General features: G+C 43.2%; 2 protein-coding genes and 1 non-coding gene across 3 annotated transcripts in view; 1 reads left to right on the top strand and 2 right to left on the bottom strand.

Annotated features, from left to right (window-relative positions):
- SACM1L (SAC1 like phosphatidylinositide phosphatase) overlaps positions 1 to 19,385 on the bottom strand; it is a 52,192-nt gene extending 32,807 nt beyond the window's left edge. Inside the window, exons 1-2 of the mRNA XM_020804573.3 lie at positions 19,085 to 19,385; positions 323 to 420 (exon numbers count right to left, since the gene is read on the bottom strand). Coding sequence (XP_020660232.1) covers positions 323 to 420; positions 19,085 to 19,122 — 136 coding nt within the window. The 5' untranslated portion in view covers positions 19,123 to 19,385. The remainder of the gene's footprint in view (positions 1 to 322; positions 421 to 19,084) is intronic.
- Positions 19,386 to 19,662: 277 nt separating this feature from the next.
- On the top strand, positions 19,663 to 19,735 carry TRNAR-ACG (transfer RNA arginine (anticodon ACG)). The gene has a single exon. It is a non-coding gene; the product is annotated as a tRNA-Arg (tRNA).
- A 2,722-nt stretch (positions 19,736 to 22,457) lies between these two features.
- Positions 22,458 to 24,449, bottom strand: LOC144583734 (uncharacterized). Its single transcript, XM_078378278.1, has 3 exons — positions 24,427 to 24,449; positions 23,996 to 24,229; positions 22,458 to 23,434 (listed from the first exon to the last, which is right to left on the bottom strand). Exons 1-3 carry the CDS (start codon positions 24,447 to 24,449, stop codon positions 22,510 to 22,512), a joined length of 1,182 nt encoding a protein of 393 aa, XP_078234404.1. The 3' UTR covers positions 22,458 to 22,509.
- Between the last annotated feature and the right edge of the window lie 706 nt (positions 24,450 to 25,155).

Here is a 25,155-nt window from a genome sequence, read left to right as displayed (position 1 = left end):
ATAAAATGTAATATATTCATTCATACAATTAAATATTATCATGTGCATAATTAATACTGTAGCTTATTATTCCCAAAATAATATGTTTTCAATCATCCCAGAGAGCAGAACATTATTGTTTATAAGTATTTGGGCAAAGCAGACCGTCATAAATGAGGATAACGAGTAGATTGTAACAGTGATGCTGTTTAAATATGTGAGGTTTTACTAACTTCTAATTTTATCCTTTGATAATTTAAAGCAAAATTATCTAAGGCTGCACTAGAACAAAATTACCTAAGGATGCACTAGAATTTTTTTCGATGTAGTGGAGAAGAGATACCTGTAAGAGTGACCTCTGTGGAGACTCTGTCAATAGTAAGAACATCATTTGCTCCATCATCACAAGCTTCCACATAAAACTTCTCTGGTGTTATATGCCTACAAGGTAAGAAATGGCTCAGTACATCACCAGAAAACTAGGTACACTGCTAGAGACTACTATGATTCTAATAGTATTATTATTACCCGTGGGCCTTGGAATCAATTTGGAGAACAGTGAACTAAAGCAGAAATTTAACGAAATTAAAAATATATCAACTAGCTATTGCAAAAGAGAGGAAGAGAAAGTTCTGCTTTGTTAAGCATCACAATATTTATTTCTCAAATGCAAATATTTTGTAAAAAAAGTAAAAAGTTAAAAAGCATGTTCCAACCACTTCTCAAAGCATCAAGTCTGCCTCTCCCATTTCACACTCTCTCCATTCTTGCCAATAGTGTTCTATCTCCAGTGGATTGTACACAAGTCATAGGTACAGCGAAGGGGCAATGTCGCATAACGGTAAGGAATATGAACCTAGAGGGTTATAGTTTTTCTCTTTAATTTCAGCCATTAACTTATAGTGGCCTTGGACAAGCTATGAGGAGAAATACTTTTAAAGCACATAATCTTTAAAACACTTTCCTTCAAAGAGGCCCCACATCTACTCAGACTAGCACACATTAATAAATAAGTGAAATGCATTATTAAGGACAAATCAACAAAAAATATAAACACTTAGATTGATTAAGGTATCTTGTTTCTATATCCATAGGAAGTGGCAGCTATCCAAAACAACAAAAAACACTGAGGAAAGCATATAAAAAATTGTTACTGTTAGCTCAAGAACTGAAGTCTTGACAACTTTAAACAGAAGAATACAAAATGAAAAGTGAGAATAAGCACTCTTTGAGAGGTTGATTCATGATATCTAAACTTTGTTATGATCTGGCTAAATAAGTCAGTAGTTTAGGTATCTAGCTGCGGAGCCAGATGTTAGGAGTTCAATTCCCCACTGTGCCTCCTGTGAGCACAGCCAGCTTGTGTGGCATTCGGCAAGTTGCACAGTCCCAGGTGCCCCTCAGAAGATGGGAATGGTAAGCCACTTCTGAGTACTTTCTACTTATAAAACGCTGCAAGAAGTCACCTTAAGTCAGAACTGACTTGACAGCACACTATGATTATGATTACACTTTGTTAATTTATTTATTTATTGGATTTATACCCCACACCATCTAACAACCAGGCCACCCTGGGTTGCTAACAAGATAAAAAGCACAATATCAAAACACAATTTAATAATAATAATAATAATAATAATAATAATAATAATCATCATCATCATCATCATACATACATACATACATACATACATACATACATATATACATACATACATACATACATACATACATACATACATACATACATACATATATACATACATACATACATACATACATACATACATACATACATACATACATACATACATACATACATACATACAACAAATATGATAACCAGCAGGATAAATTAAAACAGATGGCAATGGAGGTGGTAAAAAGAATGATGAAAAGGATGGTAAAAGGGAGGCTGAGATCTCAAAAACCTAATGCTCAGGGAAAGCCTGGCAGAAAATCCAAGTCTTCAATGCTCATTTGAACCTTTCCAGCGAGACTGCCAGGTAGATCACAATGGGCAGGTTATTCCACAGGCAGGGGCAACTACTGAGAAGGCCTGTTTTCTTGTTTTTTCCCTCTGGGTCTCCTTTGGGGTAAAGGCCCTCAACCACCCTGCCTGCGAAGAACGGGTATTACGGACAGATCTGGCTGGGAGCAGGCGTTCTGATAGGTACCTAGGTCCTAAACCATTTAGGGCTTTGAATGTTATCATCATAACCTTGAAGTCGATGCGGAAATTAACTGGTAGCCAATAAAGGGCAGCCAGAATGGGGGAGATGTGCTGGAATTTCTTCAGCCCAGTTATTAATCTGGCCACCGAATTTTGGACCTGTTGAAGTCTCCTCATCAACCTCAAGGGTAGCCCCATGTTGAGATTACGAGTGCATGAATCAGCGTTGTATGTGCCCCCGCATCTAGATTAGGGACGCAGCTGGGTAATCCTCCAAAGATGGAAATGGGCTGCCCGGACCACAGATGTCACCTGGATTTCCATGGTGAGATCCGGGTCCAGGCAGATGCCCAAACTGTGAACCTCTTACCCAAAGGGGAGGGAGTTTCCCAACCCACTGACGCCAGGGCCGGCCACACGCAAGATTTCCATCTTGTCTGGATTCAACCTCAGTGCATTTGCCCTCATCCACCCCAGGACGGTCCCCAAGCAGTGTTCAAGGGTCAAAACAGCATCCATTGCAGTTGGAAAAAAGGAGAGGTAGAGCTGGGCATCATCAGTGTACTGATGGCACCAGGCCCCACAACTCCAGATGACCTCACTCTGTGGCATCATATAGATATTAAATAGCATTGGTGAGATGATCGACCCCTGCGGAACCCTCAATTGAGGATCCAAGGGGTGGAAGTCATCTTGCGAAGCTGCACTCTCTGGGGACGGTCCTCCAAGAAGGAACGGAGCCATGCCAAAGTGAGGTCACCGATCCCCAACTCGGAGAGCTGTCCCAGGAGAATACCATGGTGGACGGTATCAAAGGCCACTGAGATATCAAGAAGGACCAACAAGGACATACTGCCCTGGTCAGCTTCCCTCAGGAGGTCATCCTTCATGGCAACCAATGCTGTTTCCATACCATGCCGTGGCCTGAAGCCTGACTGGAATGGATCAAGGGCAGCAGTTTCCTCCAGGAGTGCCCGGAGCTGATCAGCCACCACCTTCTTGACCACTTTACTCAAGAAAGAAAAATTGGCGACAGGCCTATAATTCCCAATTTTGTCCATCTCCAAATTAGGTTTTTTTCGAATGAGCCTAATGAGTGTCTCCTTGAGGGCAAGGGGAACCATGCCCTCCTGGAGAGACCCATTAATTATTGCAGTGGCCCATTCTGTTGTTACCGGTTTGATTGCTTGATAAGCCAAGCTGGACAAGGGTCTAAAGAGGAGGTGGGGGCACAACAGTGAGCAAGCACCCTGTCCACCTCACTGGATGTTAAGCAGCAAGATTGATGAAAACTCTAGCTGGGAGTGTGTCAGAAGAGAGATCCTGAAAGAATGAAATGCCACCCCCGCCACCCCCCAGAGCCCCCCCTCGCACCCCCCGCGGCAAAGCAGGGCTTTCAGAGGTGCATTTTCACTACTGAAAAAGCCCCAGGAGGCTTCTGAAAGCGGTGCTTTGCCGGGGTGGGGGTGGGTGGGGGTGGGTGGGGGTGTAGTAGGGGAAGGCCCGCCACCCCCCATGCCCCTCACGCCCCCCCATGACAAAGTGGGGCTTTCAGAGGTGCATTTTCACTGCTGAAAAAGCCCCAGGAGGCTTCCGAAAGCGGCGTGAGGGACGGCTCTGGGGGGGTGGGGGCGGGCCTGCCCCTACCACACCGCCACCCCAGCAAAGCGCCGCTTTCAGAGGCTTCCCCAGTGCATTTCCACTGCCTGTTTACCTGCTGGGCAAGCCTGGGGAAGCTTCTAAGAGCAGTGCCCATCAGGTGTAAGGCATGGAGGGGGAGGGGCTGGAGCAGAGAAGATGGCAAAATGGCCACCTGCTGTGTTTTGGCCCGGATTCCTTGCTTACCGGGCAGCGAAAATGGTGGCCGCATGGAGGATTTTCGCATAAAGGTGAGTTTTTTTGCCCTTAGGAACACATTAAACGGGTTTTAATGCATTCGTATGGGCTTTTTTATTTCACATAGCGATGAATCCGTATAGCGACGATTTTGGCTGCACGGATTATCATCACTATGCGGGTCACCACTGTACTTGTTTGCTGTTTTCGGCACCTGTCTCTATATTTGGTTTTTATAGCAACATTTTTTTCCAAAAAGAAAAGTCAGAAAGTCAGAAATGCTAATTTCTGCCTCCTGTTATCTTTTTCTGTTCTCTTGAATATCAAAAAAGAGAAGAACTAGAGAAAGTTATGAGATTGAGATTTTAAAACATAAATGAGAAAAACTGTAAAGCAATTTTTAACAGAGAGGTGAGAAAGAAAGTATAATTGGAAATGAAATTAGGGTGTCAGTTCTAGATACTGTGCTCTCTTCAACTACTTGTCAAGAATGTTCTATGCAAACCTTGCTTGGTTTATGTCAAGAGTCTACATTTTCTAGATGGTGCCTTTAGTCTGTATAAGGACTGTGGTGTTCGCCCTTGTGGCCCCTGCTTGGTTTTCCCTCACAAAGGCTCACATCGTGTTTTCCTCTCACTGCCACCAGTGGATTACCTCAATCAACAATATAAATGATGTTTGTCTGAACACTTGACTTGTGAACAGAAACAGAACTTATTCATTGAAGTGAAGCAGATTGAATAATAACAGAGATTTCTCAGATAAACATTATACACAAGCACATCATCAACATTTCTCCCAGTACATACTTCTTTTCTCTTGCTATATCATTGCTACTTTCTCTACCTATTTTCTAACCAGCCCTATATCTCTCAGTATCTGTTCCCTCTCTTTCTGACTAACCAGCCCTACAGTGCAACCTCTACTTACGAACTTAATCCATAATGGAATGGTGTTCTTAAGTTGAAACAAAATTTCCCATAAGAATGCATTGAAAACCGATTAATCCGTTCCGGCTGTTTTTTGTTCTTATATAGAGGCACATTTGTACAGTGAAGCATTAGTTCCCATAGGAACTAATGCAAAGCCGGTTAATCTGTACTCTACCACTAGGAGGAGATTTTTTTAACCTAAAATGACCTAAGGTTAAAAAAAGGGCAGGAAAGTTTTTTTTCCATTCTTATCTTGGAGCCCCATTCTCAAGTAGAAGCAAAATTTAGTGAACAGAGCTGTTCTTACATTGGATCGTTCTTAAGTAGGGACGTTCTTAAGTAGAGGTTCCACTGTACTGCAATTCAGGTTTTTCATTGGGAGTCTCTCTGATGCCATAGAAAACAAAAAATTTCCTTTCTATAATATGGCTTGATCATATTGACGTGTACAACCCTTCTGCCTTCTTCTCCCTCCGCCTGAAGTACATAATTCACGTCACTTATTTCAGAGATTAATTTATGTGGAGCTGACCAAGCTAACTGTAATTTATTTCCTTTAATGGGTCTCAGCATTAATACTTCTTCTCCGGGATTAAATATTCTTTCCCTGTCCTTCCTGTCGTACCAATGTTTTTGCTTTCCCTGAGTGTTCTTTAAGTTCTCTGCTGTTGTTTCCAGAGACTGTTGTAAGGAGTTCATCAGCTCATCAATGTATTTGGTAACTGACTCTCTATATTCTTCCCAGTTTTAACAGAGCAAATCCAGGGGTCCTCTAGCTTTCCGTCCAAATAATAACTCAAAAGGGCTAAATCCTGTACTTTCCTGAGGTACAGATCTATAATCATATAATAACGGCTGCAATGTATTGTCCCAGTCATTTGGATTTTCAGCTGTATATGCCCATATCATCCTCATTAGAGTACCATTAAATTTCTCAACTAAACCATTGGTCTGGAGATAAGGGGATGAAGTGATGTGGGTAATGCCGCAGACTTGCCACAATCTCTTCATTAATTTGGAAGTGAACAAAGTCCCCAAATCTGTAATTATCTCAGAAGCGAAACCCATATAGCACATATGATTAGGACATCTGCCACTGTCTCAATTTCAATATTCCGCAAAGGTACAGCTTCAGGATACCTTGTGGCATAATCGATAATTGATAAAATAAATCTATTCCCACACTTGGTAACTCTGGATAGGGGTCCCACTATATCTAGGCCTATTCGTTGAAAAGGGGTTGAGATGACTGGCAATGGGTGCAGCTTAGCCTTTGTTTTGTCATTCCCAGTACCCTGTCTTTGGCAAGTGTCACAGCTCTGGCAATATAGCTTAACATGCTTCCCCATCCCGGGTCAATAGAAGTTCTGAGCAATCCTTTGCTTAGTATGTGAGATCCCTAAATGGGCTGAAAACATGTCTTTATGCGCCTTTTCTAAAATTTTCTATATATATTTAAAAGGTACTATCAGCTGTCTGGGTATGCTTTCCCCTCCCCTAATAAGATTCACTAGAACCTCTCTATATAATAGACCTTCTTTTACAAGATATCTTTCAGGTTTTTCAGGGATCAGTGGAACTTCCTCAGCCTGCCTAAAGCATTCACTTAAGGTAGGGTCTTCCTTTTGTTCTTGTATGAAAGATATATTATTAGGGTTCCTCATAGTGACCAGTTCAGCCGTTTCTCTCTCTTCTATTATTTCAGGGAGATTTCCATCATTTCCCTCAGTGGTTTCAAACTGCCTTCCCTGAGAGGGGGTTGTCACAAAAACACTCTGCACGTGCTCAGCTAAATCAAGACCTATTAAACACGGGGTAGGAATTTGATCAGATATAGCCACCTTCCAAATTCCTGACCATCCCTTATATCTCACTGGTATTTTTGCCACGGGCAGCACCACTATTTCAGAACCAATCCCTTTAATAGAAATATTTTCATGGTCTAACATACAGTATTTTTCTTAGGGACTATATCTGGGTGACATATTGTAACTTGTGAACAAGAATCTCTGAGTGCTAGATACTTATTATTATTCACATAGATAACATCATCGGAGCTATGTAGAAGATTCTGATTACTTTCTGTCAGAAAGCACTGGACAACCCTGGCCACAGGGGGATCTTGGCTCTCTGATCCTTCTGTTACTTGTGTTGCTATGGCAACAGCTCCAGGCTAGCTTCAACTGCAGTATTAGCTGTTCCATTATGCTGTACACAAAACACCTTCTTAAGCTGACTGGAATTTCCACTTTTATGATGGCTAACATCCCTAGTCTTTTGAGTCTCACACTGAGCCCAAAAATGACCTTTTTCTCCACATGCATAACATTGTTTACTTGCCTTGGGTTCAAAATAAAGGGCCTTGTTAACCTTTCCCTCAGAGCTATTATGTTTTAGGTGACTCTGCTCTGTGGATGAGGGCTTGTCTCTAAAATGGCTTCCACTAGCTTGGGTACTTCTGAGGTAATCTCTACCGGGTGGGGCCCCTCTCCTCCTGTCGTCCCACACTTTTCTACCAATTTTTACCTCAGAAAATCGATCTCTAATTTCACCAATGGAATCAGCAAATTCAGATGCCTGTAATACATTTTTAGGATTTTTCTCCTTGACCAAATGACACAATTCCCCTGGCAACACTGAATAAAATTGTTCTAAATCAATTACATTTTTCATTTGGTCTAGGGAAGTGACTTTCTCATGTTCCATCCATTTGTCCAAACATTGAATCAATTTAGCCCCTAATTGGGCATAAGATTCTTCAGGCTTTTTGGTAAGGGAACAAAATTTTCTTCTAAGGTGTTCTGCATTTATGTCAAATCTAGATTATACCATCTTTCTATATGCCTCAAAATCTCTAACTTGCTCCAGAGGCATCTGAGAATAAAGCTCAGCTAAATCTCCACTTCTTTGTGATCTCAAAACTATCATCCTTTCATCATCCTTAATCTCAAAGTCCCAGCACACTCTGTCAAATGAAATCAGGAAGGATTCAGCAATCTCTTTTCATATATTGGGGAAATTTCTTTAGATCAATCTTTGAAAGATTTCCCTCGCTAAAGCTGTTATTATTGTTATTTTGAGAAGTTAATTCTAATTGTTTCATCTGTATTGAAATTCCATTTCTCTTTGTCTTAATTCTCTTTGTCTTTTTTCTTGCTCAAATGCCATTTGTTTGGCCTCTTGCTCAGTTTTGAGCTGTAGTTCCTGAGCTTTCTCTTCAGCCCTGGTTTTGATTTCTAGTTGCTTGAGCTCTAGCTCTTTAGCTTTCTCTTCAGCTCTGAGTCTATACTCCTGTTCTAGTTTCCATTTCTCCAGATCTAGGGAGCTTTGAATAATTTCCCTTGAGGGTTCCTCAGGTATTTGAGGGTCTCCGTTACTATTCCCATTCCGCTCAACGTCTTGAGGATCAATTTCCGCTATTACTGGCTTTTTAGTTCTTTTGGGTGGCATAAGTACAGTATGTGCTTTCTTAATAAAAGGGAATGATTTATATTGCTGAGTTAGTCAGGCTTCTTTTTAAAACACTTTTACTGCTGTTTTCTTTTCCCAGTATTTTTCTGGGGTACAATGTAGCTCTCAATCGGCAGCTAAAGATGGCTACACTTTCTCTGGCCTCACACACAAGCCACAATGCTTCTTGGCCTGAGACAACTTCTTGCCTCCAGACACAAAACAAATTCTATTTTCAAGCCTTTGCTTTTTATTTTCCTATCACCTCTGACCCTAGCTTCCGCTTTTGATCCACCAGTGCTCCCTTATCTCTCAGAGCTTTGGATTTCAAGCTAGCCACTGGATCTCTCAAATCCTAAAGTAAACAAAAAAGAATTTTCCCTTTAGAGTCGGTTCCCTGTCTTTAGATCCCCCAGATCTGTGTTCAGAAGCCCCACCACTAAGCTTTTCCACAAAAGCTCTAGCAGTTCACCCACTTCTTCACCACAGACCTCCGACTAAAAGGTACCCACGACTCCAGAAAATTCACTTTTAAATTTTGGCTTTACTGGATTATTTTGTACCCTGCCACTGGATACCAATTGTGGCATTCGCCCTTGTAGCCCCTGCTTGTTTTTCCCTCACAAAGGTTCACATTGCATGAAAAGGGTACAATTGGACCCTTGGAAAAGGGTACAATTTAGCTTTAGTGTCATTGCCAGCATCCTGCCTCTGCCATATGTCACAGCGTTGCCAATATGACTTTATCTGTTTTCCCATTCCTGGCCAGTAAAAGTTTTGTGCTATCCTTTGCTTGGTGCGTGCTGTTCCTAAATGAGCTGCAAACGAATCTGCATATCCTTTTTCTATTATTTGCTCTCTATATTTAAAAGGGATAACTAGTTGTTTGTGGATACTTTTCCCTCCCCTTTTAAGGTTTATCATAATATCTCTATGTAATAAGTCTTTGTCCATTACAAATTTTTCAGGGAATTCAGGAGTTACTGGTTCTTTTTTTACTAGATTAAACATTGTTGCAAAGAAGAATCCTGTACTTGTTCAAAACCTTTTTTCTGAGAATTTGTTACAGCTACTATTTTAGCTATTTCAGTTGACTGACCTCCACTTAAGTCTTCCTCATGAATCTCATGAGGATTTTCTATATTTTCTGTCTGTGAGCACGTATTGATCAAAACACTTTTGACATGCTCAGTTAAATCTAGCCCAATTAAACAAGGTGCAGGGATCTGGTCTGTAATAGCTACTTTCCACATACCAGTCCACCCTTTATAGTTTATATGTACTTTAGTCACAGGTAGATTAACTAATTCTTTCCCAATCCCTTTAACTGTAATTTTTTTCTTTTGACTGATATTTTCCTGTGGAATATCAGTATGGCATACAGTTATCTGAGAACACGAGTCTCTCAATGCTAAATATTTGGTATTATTAATGTAAGTATTTTCCCCAGAACATCGCATCAACTCCATGTTGCTTTCTAGCACTGAACAATTTCTGCCAGAGGCAGTTTTTCCTGACTCTTTGTTTTATTAGTAAAAACACCATTTTGAACTGCCTCAGAGTTCTCTTTCTGCTGTTGGACATAGTAAACCTTCTTTGGCACAATTCCCCCTGCTTTCTGTTGATGAAATTCTTTACTCTTAGATTTTAAACATTGTGAAATAAAATTCCCTTTTTCTCCACATCCGAAACACACTTTCACCTTTCTTTGATCAAGACCTAGGGATTTTTCTCCCTTCCCTTCAAAACTTTTATTCTTCTGTTGGTATTGCTCTTAGGGTCTGTCCCTAAAACGGCTTCCAGTTGCTTGTTTGTTCTTGTGGAAATCTCTGGGCTCTTTCTTTCTGTCTTCCCAGTTTCTACCACCCAATTTTATTTCAGAAAATCTGCTGTCTCACTTGCTTGTTGAACTATTTTGGGCTGTTTGTCTGTGACTAAATATCTTAGCTCACCTGGCAGCACTGAATAAAATTGTTCTAAACCTATGATGTTCTTCATATCCTCTATACTATAGTTTCCACACCAGCTTGTTCTAGCAATTTTTCCAAATATCTGACTAGATTAGCCCCAAAGTGAGCATATGATTCCTCCTGCTTTTTAATTAATTGTCGAAATTTCCTTCTGAGATGTTCAGTATTTATTCCAAATCTTGAAAAAACTAGTTTCTTGAAAGCTTCATAGTCTGACTTGTTCTTGTGGCATCTGAGAATATATTTCAGCCAATTCTCCACTTATTTGTGATCTTAATATGATCATTTTCTCTTGGGTTGTAATATTAAAGTCCCAGCAGGTTCTTTCAAAATAAATTAAAAATGACTCAGGATTATCCCCCTTTCTAAACTGAGGAATTTTCTTCAGGTCTACTTTTATTAAATCATCTTGATTAGTATTTGAATTATTGTTATTGTTATTTAGGGCTGTTAATTCTAATTGTTTCATTTTTAATTGGTGTTCCATCTCTTTTTCCCTCATGGCCATTTTCTTTTTCTCTCATTTCCATATCCATCTGTCTCTTTTCTGCTTCAGCTCTTTCTCTCATTTCCATGGCCTCAGCCTTAAACTGTCTTGGGGCTTTGGGGATCCCCTATCAGTCTTGGGATGGTGCAGGGAAAGGCTCTGAAGCCTGAGCACACACGCGCTAGCAGGGCACACCCACCAGTGTTCCGATGGTGCAGAGAAAGCCATTGGAACACTGGCAGGTGTGCCCCGCGAGCCTTTCCCTGCACTATCCGAAGACTGGCAGGGGATCTCCAAAGCTGGTGCCTGTGGTTGCAGAGTCTTAGCAAGATGCATTTTTGAAGTTCCTGCCGTCTCCTCCTGCCTTCACTAAGGCTCCAAACATAAAAAGGAAAAAAAAGAAAGCCTTTTTACATTCAGAGCCTTACCGAAGGCAGGAGACGGCGAAAGCCATCAGAACACTGGCGGGTGTGCCCTGCAAGTGCACATGCACAGGCTTCGGAGCCTTTCCCTGCACCATCTCAGGACTGGCAGGGGACCTACAAAGCCGACGCGGGGGGTTGCAGAGTCTTAGCAAGACACATTTTTGAAGTTTCCGCCCTTTTCTCCTGCCTTCGGTAAGGCTCCGAAGATAAAAAGGCTTTTTTTTTTGCATTTGGAGCCTTACCGAAGGCAGGAGGAGACAGCAGGAACTTCAAAAATGCATCTTGCTAAGACTCTGCACCCATCGCCGCTCGGAGGGATCTCCGTGAGCCCTGGGATGGTGCAAGGGAAGCCCCGGGGGACCCCCAAAACCAGTGATTGTGGGGAGGGGACCCCCCGCCAGTCTTTCAATGGTGTTTCCCCAGCTCCCTACCTGGTAAGTTACTTTTTAAAAAAAATTCCCATAGGAACGCATTAATTAAATTTCAATGTATTCCTATGGGAAACCGTGCCTCGCAAGACGATTTTTTCGCAAGATGGCATTGACTGTGGAACGAATTAACTTCGTCTTGCGAGGCACCACTGTATGTTCTGTGTACAAATGTAATGGACATGGAAATAAAATACACCTTTGTTGAAACATTTAATGGGAAAACATTGTTTCTCCATATTCTGTCCTAATAATAACCTCTTGTTCTCAGTACAGGTTATGCAAAAGGACAATCAAATGTTGTGCAGTACCCATTTCTTCTGGAACAGTGCATGGCTTTTCATGACCCACATAGTCAAAAGGCTCTGATGTATCTATAAAGCAAAGACTTTTGAAATTCTTTGGTATGCTTCAGTGGCCAATGCATATTTGCAATATGACTGCCAGTGCCTCTTTTTTTTTCCTTCTGAATCCAGCTTGAACATCTGGCATGTCTAGCTCTATATATGACAAAAGTCTTGAGCATCACTTTGTTTGCATGGGAAATTAATACAATGATCCTAAAGTTACTGCAGTCCTTGGCTTCTTCTTTCTTTGAGTTGGAACATATAATGAACATTTCCAGTCCATTGACTACTATTTTGTCTTCCATATTTGTTGGCATATTTTTTTCAAGACTTTGATAGATTCAGTTCCTGTAGCTCAAAATAAATCTATTAGTATGCCATCTATCTTGGTGATTTATTCTCTACTCTACTGTTCCAAATATAGCACTCTCATCTATTAAACAAATTCAAACAAATTTTAGCATGAACTTATTTGACAATATTAATAAAACAATTATTTATTTCTAAATAATAAAAATCAATGTTTACCTTAAGTAAAAAGAGGTGACTATATCCTGGAAAATGAATAACAGAACGCATTTCAGACTTGAGCTTCCACTAGACAATTCTGGTTACAGTTAATATTCAAATGCAACCAACTTATTTAGCATCTTGAATTCCACATTGCTGAAAAAATTTAGTCACTAAAACTATAATATTATCTCACTTGCAGTGCTCTCACACAAGAGGTTTCAGAGAAACATCATTTACATCCATTAATGCTCATTTCAGATTCATGCATGTCAACCTCATCCACCAAAGCACCTGGTTCTTGTCCCCAATGAGGAAGAAAAGCATTATGGGCTCACTCTTTGATGCTCTAATGGTATCTAAAGATAGCACTCTACATTCAGCATTATTTAAGAATCCTTTTAGCCCTAACTGCACCAACTCTTATTTCTTTAAAACACGTATTTCCATCATAAGTGCTCCATTTAATTCCAATATGGGAAACTCCTTGATGCTGTATATTGTTGAGAGAATTATCTTAAAAAGTTGCTGTGCAATGTGGCATCTATGCATGTTCAAGCTGTCCCCAAAGTGTCTAAAAGGTAACTGAAGACATAAAGGCAAACTGTTCTAGCACTCAAACAGCCCTAACATAATGGTAGTACTTAGAAGGAACATTAGCAATTCTATGAGTTCCATAAAGTGTTACATTTCAGTTATCTCATGCAATTTTCACACATATATCCCTCCGAGTATCCCTATTAACAAAACTGATTTACACAACAAGGCAACATCAACCTTCTTTTAAAGAGTAAAAGATAAATTATATTTTCACACTCAACTCCAGACTGGAAGTATGATTCAAATATTCCATGACTGGAAGAATACTCACAAGTAGAAGGAAAAGAAAAGGAGAGGCAAATTACTGTAGCACTGTGAAGACTAACAATATTATTTTGGTGTGAGCTTTTGTGGATCAATATCCATTTTTTCAGACACTGGAGTGTAAATGCAAGACTGGTATATTTATAGACACAGTGGTGCCCCGCATGACGACGATAATCCGTTCCAGGAAAATCGCTGTACAGTGAAATTGTCGTTGTGTGGGGAAAAAACCCCATTAGAATGCATTGAAAACTGGTTAATGCATTCCAATGGGGAAATACCTCATCGTCCAGTGAAGATCGCCCATAGAGAACTGCTGATCAGCTGTTTAAAATCGCTGTCTTCCGAAGCTTCTGTCCGGAAAACAGCCATTTTGTGAAGGGAGGGAACCCATTTTGCGAAGGGAAGCCATTTTGCGGAGCCGGAAAAATCATCGTTTAGCAAACAAACGGTTCGCGAAGCAGGGACCTAATCAACGTAAAGCAGATTTCCCCCATAGAAACGATCGTTTTGCGAACGCTATTGCGATCGCAAAATGATCGTTTCTATGGGGGAAATCTGCTTTACGTTGATTAGGTCCCTGCTTCGCGAACCGTTTGTCATCATCAAGTGATTTCAACGTCATGTGGGGTAAGCGTCTAGCGGGGCACCACTGTATCCCCATCATCAAGGGATGACACAGGAAACAGTCAAAGGTGCAAAATTTCCATTCCTTTGTTAAGGAGCTATTGTCACTTTGTTAATTATCTGAATCCTCACCTCGTCAGGGGGCTATATATAAATATACCAGTCCTGCATTTACACTCCAGTGTCTGGGAAAGTGGACTTTGAGCCACAAATGCATATACCAAACTAAAATTAGTGGTTTTTAATGCGCTACAATGTTTTGTTTTCCTTTTCTTTTGCCAACATGCTGAGACAAACTACTGTAACATGCCTCCTTCTTTGGAAATTGTCATACATAGCTTATGTTATCTGAGCTGCAGGCTCTTGTCCCCTAACCTTGTGGGAGTCTTTCCCACTCAAATCACATTTCATCTTGCCTGGCACATTGCTGTCAAAATCAGGAATATGATTCTGACAGCAGCAACAGGAGAGCAACTGCAGGGGGCAGAGCATTGCCCGTAGGCATTCTAAAATGTCCACAGAGTATCCCTGCTTTCTTCCCTATCCTGCCCAGAGAGAGTGAGGGTGGTACAGGAAGAAGAAGGGAAGGGGTGTTGAGACTAAGTGGGAGGCCAGATGGGTTTCAGGATACGTTTGGGGAGAAAGATAAGTTGAAGCCTTATGAATCCAGACATTGGTAACAAAGGGGGAAAGAAGTGTCAAACCATATTATAGTGATTTCTTAAAAGTTTGGAGCCTTGAGGGCTTCTGTTATTTGCAAAGTCATATTAAATCTTACAGAGGTGATGGAGTAGTCAAGATGCAACCGATTTGACATAGTAATGCTCTGGGATACTTGTAAATCCCACTCATATAGTGTAAAATTCACATAATAATGGCAAATAAAACACCTCTATAATTATGATTTTACTTTATTTATTAATAAACATTTATGAAAGATTAATCACATTTGACATTTCTTTAACACCACAGTACCTTTAGCAATTACTTATGGTCGCTTTGTAGGTTGCATCTATCCTGTTAGTAAGAACAGGAGAGGAAGAAGGGTTATCCTTATCAAGCTAAAAGGGCAAAAATGATCTACACGGCCTAAGGTAATTAATGCTACTGATTTCAAAGGAAAAGCATGTGTTCTCAAATTAGAGGAGCACTTGCTAATCAATCTAACTAATTGATCATATAGCTGTGCCTGCAGACAATAGAGCAATTCTGCGGAACTATCACCAAGATATATCAGGTTGGCAGTCACAAACCTCTGAAACCATGCACTAAATACCACATTATTCCCACTTTGAAGACATAGTATCCATCCATCCATCCATCCATCCATCCATCCATCCATCCATCCATCCATCCATCCATCCATCCATCCATCAGATAACACTACCAAAAATGGTCCCTTAAGAAACTATAGCTCTTGCAACCCTCCTTTTCATACACACTGTAGCTGCTCACCCTCTCTAGCTTGGGAATATTGGTGGAAATTGCACTGGTACTTTTGCCATTAAAGATCATACCCAATAACAAACTATAGCCCACTGATGTGATGTAATAAACTCATAAAATTGGGTGGGCAAAAGCCATCAGGCCAACAGTGACACCTCAAGTTAAATACTGGTACAACACCACTCATCAACAATGTTGCATCAGAACTATCATTTAAGTCAGGAGTCAGGGAACTTCTTAACCTTTTACCCCCTAAAAAATTTATATACGCCAACATTACCCCCTTGATTTGAAAGGAAGGATCTTGGTCACACGTGGCCAATTGAGCGCCGCTGTCCGGGCCAGGGCCATCCACACCTGGGTCGCCACCACCTGCCGGGGCTGTGCTCAGTCCTTGTCCCCGTGGGGGCGGCTCCCCTTCTCCACCGGCGGATGGCTCCTGGGCGGCCGCCGAAGAGCAGCAGGTGGCTCACCCACCGAGGGCACCCTACACCGCATCCCGCTCCATCACTGGCTCTGGCGGCTGCACGCCAGGGCGGTCATGTCGGGCCTCAGCGTCAGGGCTCCCGCAGGCCTCACCGTCGAAGCAACAGCTGCTGCATGGAGGGCAAGAGGCTCCGCCAGGCCTGACCGGCCAGCACGGAGGCGCTGCCAAAGGCAGCCACATGGCCGGGCGAATGCTGCTCCTGCCCAATGGGCTTCTCTGAGAATGAGGACGGGATGTGGGGGAGGGCGGCAGCCTGGTGCCGGGAGGCTGAGCCTGGTCCAGGCTGCCATCATGGCTGTGCCCCCCCACCACGATCCACCTCTCCAGGCACTGGAAGGAGAGGCTCCTCCTGGCTGGGGTACTCTGGCCACTTGCCCTGGCCTCGCCCTCGCCATGGCTGCCAGCCAGGGCACGTCACCAGCCGCCATCCACCATGGCTCGGTTGCAGCCGGGCCGGAGGTGGGAAGGGGGCAATTGGGCAGTCAGGGCTCCCCCTTCCAGGCAGAGGAGGAGGAGGAAGAGGAGGAGGGAAGGGGTTAGGGTCGCGTCCTCATTACCCCAGGATTTTCATTTTTACCCCATTTGGGGTAATTTACCCCTTTTCCCTGATCACTGATTCAAGCGGATCATAATTCTGCTACAGTTTGTACTACTCCAGTGGCAAGGCAGACAACTGTACTCAACGTTCAGCAGTTACTGTATTACATATTATATTTGAAAGGTTTCAGAAACTGCCAAGAAAGAAGGCAGCAATTCCAGCAACCTGGCATATGCCCTAAAAATAATAAAGCCTGTCAAATAGAAAGTTATTCTGCCTGATGCATTTTTTCAGATAGCACTCCTATTATACTTAGCCAAGGCTTCATGAATACAAAGATTATTGTTTGCAAATGAAAACAATCGTCAATAGTATGCATATTACTTACTCCAGAATAATTTCCATATCTCCCAGTTTACACTGATTTGAGTAATCTAAATGCTTGCTGTTCTAAAAGGCAGAACATTCCATTCCAAGATTATTGAATCGCATCACTTGTGCATTGCTTAGGAAACTACCAACAGTTATAGAGCAAGGAAAGGGCACAGCTGGTAAACCATACTGTTATACTGAAACTACTTTTCGGTTCTGAGTTTATCCTAGAGGTAAAACAGAATAACCAATGAAAATTTGAACATCCTTATCATGACAGATCTAAATATAGGTGAAAAGCTGATTGCAGACTCCTCCCTCTTTAACCAGATAGAACCTGAAACATACCTAATGCAGCATGTTAGGTATCTAGGCTACCCAAGAATTTAATACTAACACCATTTGAAGAACTTAATTCAACATCAGTAGAAACTGCACTTTTACAGATACCTATACATCCTAAATTACTTGAAACACAATTTTAAAAACGCAAGTATTTATTGTGTTGCTACAATGTAGAGAAAGCCTGAACCCAAGAACAAAGAGATTTTGACTGACCACAGAATTAATTTGGTTGTATGTTATTAATATACTGAAGACTATGTGGGAAATAAAAATAATGTCAGTGTTCCTCAGAATTTAAGCACTAACCCTGTACACTTACTTTGAAGCTATTTCCATAAGACATTTCTATGTAAATGTGTTCAAGATCAGAGAGCTACTTGTCCTTCTAAGAATGTTTACTAAAACCTCTTCTTGACGTGTCCTGAGTCAACATCCTCCTGAGAACTGCACGTTCCTGCCCGCTGATATTTCCAATATTGCTGAGGTAACCTTGATTTTAGCCACCAGTTATTTAGTTATCATTATTAGATTTACTGAAAAAATTTAAGCCATCCTTCATCCTTTTGGGCAACAAGCACAGTTAAAAAAATAAATATAATTAAACAATGAAAAACAACAATGTACAATCAAAACAAAAACAAAAAGCATCAGACTTGTTCCTTCAGGCAACAGACAGTCTGCAACAGACTGCCAGCTATCCCTTTCCATTTAATTGTTATAAATAATGCAGTTACTAGTGAAGATGTTGGAACAAGATGTTCTACTTTTCAAAAGCTGTAACAGAAGGCAAATCTTATTTGTGAGGGCAGCCTTCCACAACATAGTGCATTCTTAAGGAGTTAAATTAAAACTACTGTACCATCTCCATCTCCAGCCAACATGATAAAGAATGAGTTGAGGTATAAAAGTTTTAAAGCAATCATAATAAATTAAGATGATGATTATCACACATGATCACATGAAACAAAATTCTTAGTTTTAGGATGATACACATTACAAGTTCTTATATGGAGGAACCATTTTTAAAAAAAAGACTTGATGCCCAGGTATCACAAAGACCATCACGACAAGGCATTCTATTATATAGCAGTTAGTCTCTAAGACAAGGTAGGCGACTTGAGGCCCTTCAGATACTATCAGCTCTAATCAACAAGGAGCATGAGAACTGCTGTTCAGAAACACCTGGAATATCACAAGGTGGTATTCTGGCCCAGATACAGTATTCTCAAATTACACAATGTGGTGGCAAGAATCATCAACAGAAGATAAAACCTGCCACGGGAGGTGAAAGGAAAGCCAAGCAAACTGGGACAAAGGCTATTTCGTATAGGAAAAGGAATCAATGAAGGAATTTTGAAAAGAGGCCTTTTAAAGTCAGGTCGGGACACCTTCAGTGGAAGAGGGTAAAAGATCAGGAAAGAGAGACATTACTGCAGATGTATAGTGAAAGGAAGTACTTATGATCATGTCCTAGTTACAATTATATTTTATCTTTCCTCCAACGACCAGTGGGTCTCCCGGTGAGGCCAGCCTCTCAGAGGAGGAACCAGGAAATAAGGTCAGTTTGGTGGGAGACCGTCATCAGATGGGGTTAGAGAAAGTGACAGCAAAGGTTACCTAAGGGACACGACCGGTTTATGACGGTTGGGGGGGGGGTCAGGAAAGGGGGAGAAGCCGCCCCTGGTCAGGGTGAGGGGCTCAGAAAGGAGGTCAAGAGCGACTAGGGACAACGTCGGCCGGGAGGTGGAGCGGGGAACCTGTGCGAAAAGGAAGGAGGGCTGCGGGCGAAGGGAAGTCGCCTTTTCCCCGAAGCACAGGAGACGGAGAAGGGCATTTTTCTCTCTGCCGCCCCGTCACCGGCCACTCACAGCTTGAGGTTCTCGTAGGCTCCCGCTGAAGCCGCCATCGCTGCCCCCTTCTTCGCTCCTGCTCGCTGCTAAGTAACGCCCGGTTCCTACTTCGAGTCCAGGATTCTCTCCTCTATTCCGCCCTCCTCACCTGACCGCGCACGCTCCGGCCTCCAAGACGGAAGCGCACTTAGGACAAACTTAATCAGAAAGCATTTCTGGCTCTAGGACAAGGCCTCGCAAAAACAGGAGGAGCTGGGATTGGTGGAGCCGGTTGCGCTAAACGCACCGACGTCTATTCCGAGGAAGAGAAGCGCGGGGTGGGCGGGGATTAGAATTGTGGCATCACCTTCGAGCTGGGGGCCGCCTCGAACACTAACCGGCCCAGGATTGGCTGAGAATGTCATTGTAACGTCGCTTCGCTAAAGAGAGCTGGCACGGGGCCTGAGGTTCGACGAAGTGAAAGTGTGTGAGGCGAATTTGACTGGCTGCTCTTGTTCGGAATCCCCGCCCATAACTCAATTTTTTATAGATTGAAGGCATGCTAAGGCAAGCGTCCGGAAGTTAGAATACACATGTATAAGCAGTTTAGGCAGGGCGGGCCAGTGGCGCAATGGATAACGCGTCTGACTACGGATCAGAAGATTCTAGGTTCGACTCCTGGCTGGCTCGGCTACTGTTTTTTAAAATTCTCTTTTCCATTATTGAAAGGTCACATTTTTAGAAAATATTTTACTGAGTGATTACACAGTTTTCCTGATTATAAGCAGCTACTTTGCTGCTTCCATTTTGTGAGAAAACAAATAAAAGGCTGTTACTGTTTATTAGGTCAGGTAAAAATGCACACTACATGTTGATAGCGTGATCACACTTATTAACAAACTCAACTCAGTGATAGAATCGAAAAATCGGACCCAATATCTATTTTTTCCAAATCCACAGAAATTATAGGAGAATTAGTTTCTCTTATCCTGCCCAAGGAATGTTATAGGCTGAGGTGGATTACTATATGATGTCTTCCTTCCAGGCAAGTCAAGATGGACAGTACCAAAACCAAACCTAATTATTTTGGCAGAGGAGGCAGAAAGCCTTTCTCGTCATCCCTGACAGAGAAAAATACATAATGACAAAAATTCTATTATTTACACCCAATAACATAAACGACTAAAATGTCAATGGTGAATTGCTGCAAGTACACCTTCATTCGACAGCAATGTGCCAAATGGATGCATCTACAAGAATTAAAGGAATGACAATACATATACAGCATTTATTTATTTATTTATTTATTCATTTATTCATTTATTCATTCATTCATTCTACCACCCCATTAGTGCACAGCACTATACTGGGTGGTGTACCTATAAAACAGCAAAGTGACTCAATACAACAAAATAAAAGAACCAAGCACAAGAGAAATACAGTGGTGCCCCGCATAGCGAGGTTAATCCGCTCCGGATTAACCGTCACTATGGGGAAACATCGCTATACGGGACCGAAAACCCATAGAAACGCATTAAACTTACTTTAATGCGTTTCTATGGCTCCTAAACTCACTGTTGTGCGAAGTTTCCCCATAGCGCCACCATTTTCGCGCCCTCGGTAAGCGAGGGCAGGGCGCGAAAATGCTGTGCGCGGCCATTTTGGGCGTCCGGTGGCCATTTTGGAACCGGCAATCAGCTGTTTTTAAAAATCGCTATGCGAAAATCGGTAAGCGAAACGCTTACCGATCGTCGCAAAGCGATTTTTCCCTATCTAAACATCGCAATGCGATCGCTGTTGCGATCGCAATTGCGACGTCACTATGCTGATTCATCGTTAAACGGTGCGCTTGTTAAGCGAGGCACCACTTGTAAATAAATAAACCAATGTTAAAACCTAAAATCTAATTGTTCCATAAAACAGAGCAGCTACATATAACTTCAAGGGAGACTGTCTTCGAAAGCCTCTAGAAAGAGATGTGCTTTCAGCAGCCACTTAAAACTGGGCAAGGGATAGAGCCAAGCATAACCCCACCCAGAGGTAATTTCAGAGAGATGGTGCAACTGCTGAGAAAGCCCAACCTCTTGTTACGGATTTTCTGGGCTCTTTTGGAGTAAACACCTGGAGGAGCATAGCCTGGGAGGATCTGGTGGTGTGGGTTGATAACCTTGGGGAAAGACACTCTGACAGATGTGATTCCAAACCGTGGAGAGTTTTATAAGTAAGTGTCAAAACCTTGAACTCAATGTGGGATGCAACCAGTACCAGGGCAGGTGAGCCAGGACCGGGGAGATATGGTCAAATCTGCTCACACCTGCCACTAGCCTGGCAACTGCATTCTGGACCCGCTATAATCTCCCAATCAACCTCAAGATAAGCCTCTCGTATACAGTATAGTATTCCAGTAGTTGATCCTGGAGATCATGGGAGAGCTGGGAGATAAGCCTCAGAGGATTGAAGGCTCACCTGGACATAGCTGGTACAATATTTCTAGGGTGAAGGTTTCTTATATTGTAAGGAAGCTAATGAGCCCAAAGTTACTTGAGGGATGAAAAAGACACTGAGTGCTGATGCAAAAAGAACTCTAAATCAGCAGCAGATCCCAGAAACTCCTGAAACTTTTCTAGCAGCCGTTATCTTGCAGCTGAATGCCAACTCCATGATGCTATTGTGTTGTGTTCTCATTTTTGGAATTATGCTCCTCATATTCCTTATAAGTTGTTGCTGTTTTATTCAATGTATACCAACCTTCTTTTCCATAACTACCTGTTTCAAAGCTTCACACTCAGGCCTTCACTGAAAAGATTTATATATAGTTCACAAATATATGAAAGAATATATGCCTTTGCTTAAAAAACAAGAAAAAGGGGGAAAGTAGGAAACTTCTGCTTAAAGGTTGTACAGTGGTGCTTCGCATTGCGACGTTAATTCGTTCCAGCGAAATCACTGTTGAACGAAAACATTGCAGTGCAAAATAAAAAAGTCCATAGAAACGCATTAAAATGCAATTAATGTGTTCCTATGGGCTTAAAACTCACCGTTCAGCGAAGATCCTCCATAGCACGGCCATTTCTGGTGCCTCTTAAGCGAGGAATCCGTCCCAGAAAACAGCGGGCGACCATGTTTTTCCCGGTGGCCATTTTGAAACCGCCAATCAGCTGTGTGAAAATGGTCGCTTTGCGATGATCAGTCATCGCATAGCAAAAATACCCCATAGGGAACATCGCAAAGAGATCGCAAAAGCGATCGCAAAATCTTTGTCGCAAAGCGATTTCATCGCTAAACGGAGCGCTCGCTAAGCGAGGCACCACTGTAGCTGCATTCTATTCCAGTGATGTGCATACACTCCTGGCAGGAAACGGCAGCTGCCAGCAGATGGGGTAACCCCTTATTCTGTCCTTTCGCTTAGAGCAGGGGTGTCAAACTCAAATTCATCGGGGGCCGCATCAGCAGTTTGGTCCCCATCAAAGGGCCGGTTGTATCTGTACTGATGGCCTTGCAAGGACCCCATCCGGCTTGGTGGGAAAAGGAAGGAAGAGAAAGTGTGTGTGTGTGTGTGTGTGTGTGTATGTGTGTGTGTGTGTGTGAAGGAAGAGAAAGTGACTGTATGTGTGTGTGTGAGAGAAAGAGAGATACAGGAAGAGAACGTGTGTGTGTGTGTGTGTGTGTGTGTGTGTGTGTGTGTGTGTGTGTGTGTGTGTGTGTGTGAAGGAAGAGAAAGTGCCTGTGTGTGTGTGAGAGAGAAAGAGAGATACAGGAAGAGAACATGTGTATGTGTGTGTGTGTGTGTGTGTGTGTGTGAAGGAAGAGAAAGTGCCGGGGTCTCTGTGTGTGTGTGTGTGTGTTTCTGTGTGTGAGAGAGATACAGGAAGGAAGAGAATGTGTGTGTGTGTGTGTGTGTGTGTGTGTGTGAAGGAAGAGAAAGTGCGGGGTTCTGTGTTTGTGTGAGAGAAAGAGAGAGAGAGAGAGAGAGAGATATAGAGAGAGTTACAGGAAGGAAGAGAACGCGTATGTGTGTGTGAAGGAAGGGAAAGTGCCGGGGTCTCTGTGTGTGTGTGTGTGTGTGTGTGTGTGTGTGTGTGTGTGTATGTGTGTGTTTGTGAGAGAGAGAGAAAGAGAGATACAGGAAGAGAATGTGTGTGTGTGTGTGTGTGTGTGAAGGAAGAGAAAGTGCTGGGTTCTGTGTGTGTGTGAGAGAAAGAGAGAGAGAAAGAGACAGAGAGAGTTACAGGAAGGAAGAGAAAGCGTATGTGTGTGTGAAGGAAGGGAAAGTGCCGGGGTCTGTGTGTGTGTGTGTGTGTGTGTGTGTGTGTGTGTGTGTGTGTGTGTGTGTGTGTGAGAAAGAGAGATACAGGAAGAGAACGTGTGTGTGTGTGTGTGTGTGTGTGTCTGTGTGAAGGAAGAGAAAGTGCCGGGGTCTCTGTGTGTGTGTGTGTGTGTGTGTGTATGTGTGTGTGTGTGTGTGTGTGTGTGTGAGAGAGAGAGAGAGAGAGAGAGAGAGTGAGAAAGAGAGATACAGGAAGAGAACGTGTGTGTGTGTGTGTGTGTGTGTGTGTGTGTGTGTGTGTGTGTGTGAAGGAAGAGAAAGTCCCTGTGTGTGTGAGAGAGAAAGAGAGAGAGAGAGAGAGACAGAGAGAGTTACAGGAAGGAAGAGAACGCGTATGTGTGTGTGAAGGAAGGGAAAGTGCCGGGGTCTGTGTGTGTGTGTGTGTGTGTGTGTGTGTGTGTGTGTGTGTGTGTGTGTGTGTGTGTGTGTGAAGGAAGAGAAAGTGCCTGTGTGAGAGAGAGAGAGAAAGAGAGATACAGGAAGAGAACGTGTGTGTGTGTGTGTGTGTGTGTGTGTGTGTGTGTGTGTGTGTGTGTGTGAAGGAAGAGAAAGTGCCGGGGTCTCTCTGTGTGTGTGTGTGTGTGTGTTTCTGTGTGTGAGAGAGATACAGGAAGGAAGAGAACGTGTGTGTGTGTGTGTGTGTGTGTGTGAAGGAAGAGAAAGTGCCGGGTTCTGTGTGTGAGAGAGAGAAAGAGAGAGAGAGAGAGACAGAGAGAGTTACAGGAAGGAAGAGAACGCGTATGTGTGTGTGAAGGAAGGGAAAGTGCCGGGGTCTGTGTGTGTGTGTGTGTGTGTGTGTGTGTGTGTGTGTGTGAGAGAGAGAGAGAGAGAGAGAGAGACATTCCCACCCCACTTCCCTTCAACCTCCCTGCGGGGGCGGAAAAGCTGCTGCCAAGGAATGTCGCCCGCTGGCCCATCACAGAAATCAGGCCTTTTTCGAGCAAGAGAGAGAACGGAACGTCCGGGAAGGGAAGGGAAGGGAAGGGAGCAACCAGCCAGCCCTCCCGCCCTCCCTCCCTTCTCTCCGCGGCTGGGGCGAACGGCCGCCTCTGACGTTACCCAACCGGGCCGGCGCATCGCTCCGCGTTCCCTCTTCTCTCCCTCTCCTCAGGGCCGCGCTGGCCGCTGCCTCCCGCGTCCCCCCAGCATCTCCTCCCTCCGCCTCGGAGCTCGGCCAGGAACTCCCACCGCTCCCCTTCCCTTCCCCTCGGGAGCGACAGAGGCGGCGCGGAGCCCCCTCCTCGCGCGGCCTTGGGAACGGCTCTCGCCTCAGGCCGAGAGCAAGCGAGGAACAGGCACGGGAGGGAGGGAGGGGGAGCGGGGGGCGGAGGGAGAGGAAAGGAGTGACAGCGCCACAGCCAATCGGAAGGAGGATGTAGCCTTGTTAACTTGAGCCATTTTTTCAATGAATTTACTCCGTGCAGGCACGGAGTAAATTCATTGAAAAAAAAGGGGGGGGAGGCTGCAAGGCTGGCGGCGACTCCACGGGCCATCAGACGAGGTCTGGCGGGCCGGATTTGGCCCGCGGGCCTTGTTTTTGACACCTGCGGCTTAGAGGTAGAGCATAAGATCAAAGAGTTATTTCAGCCAATCCTAGTTGCTACTAGGTAACTAGTATCCTATCCAAATTCTGACAACATACTATGTAACTCATGCTAAGTCAATAAAAAGAGCTCTCAGGGCATTGCCTGTGGGCTCTGCTGGCTCGGACATCCATCGTCGACTCCTTTGTTCTTTCTCTAAGGTAATTAGCCTTCCTTTGTTCCATGAAAACCACAATGGA

The sequence above is a fragment of the Pogona vitticeps genome, chromosome 6 (assembly GCF_051106095.1).
Source record: "Pogona vitticeps strain Pit_001003342236 chromosome 6, PviZW2.1, whole genome shotgun sequence".
NCBI classification, from domain to species: Eukaryota; Metazoa; Chordata; class Lepidosauria; order Squamata; family Agamidae; genus Pogona; species Pogona vitticeps.
This window is presented reverse-complemented; position numbering and strand designations above follow the sequence as displayed.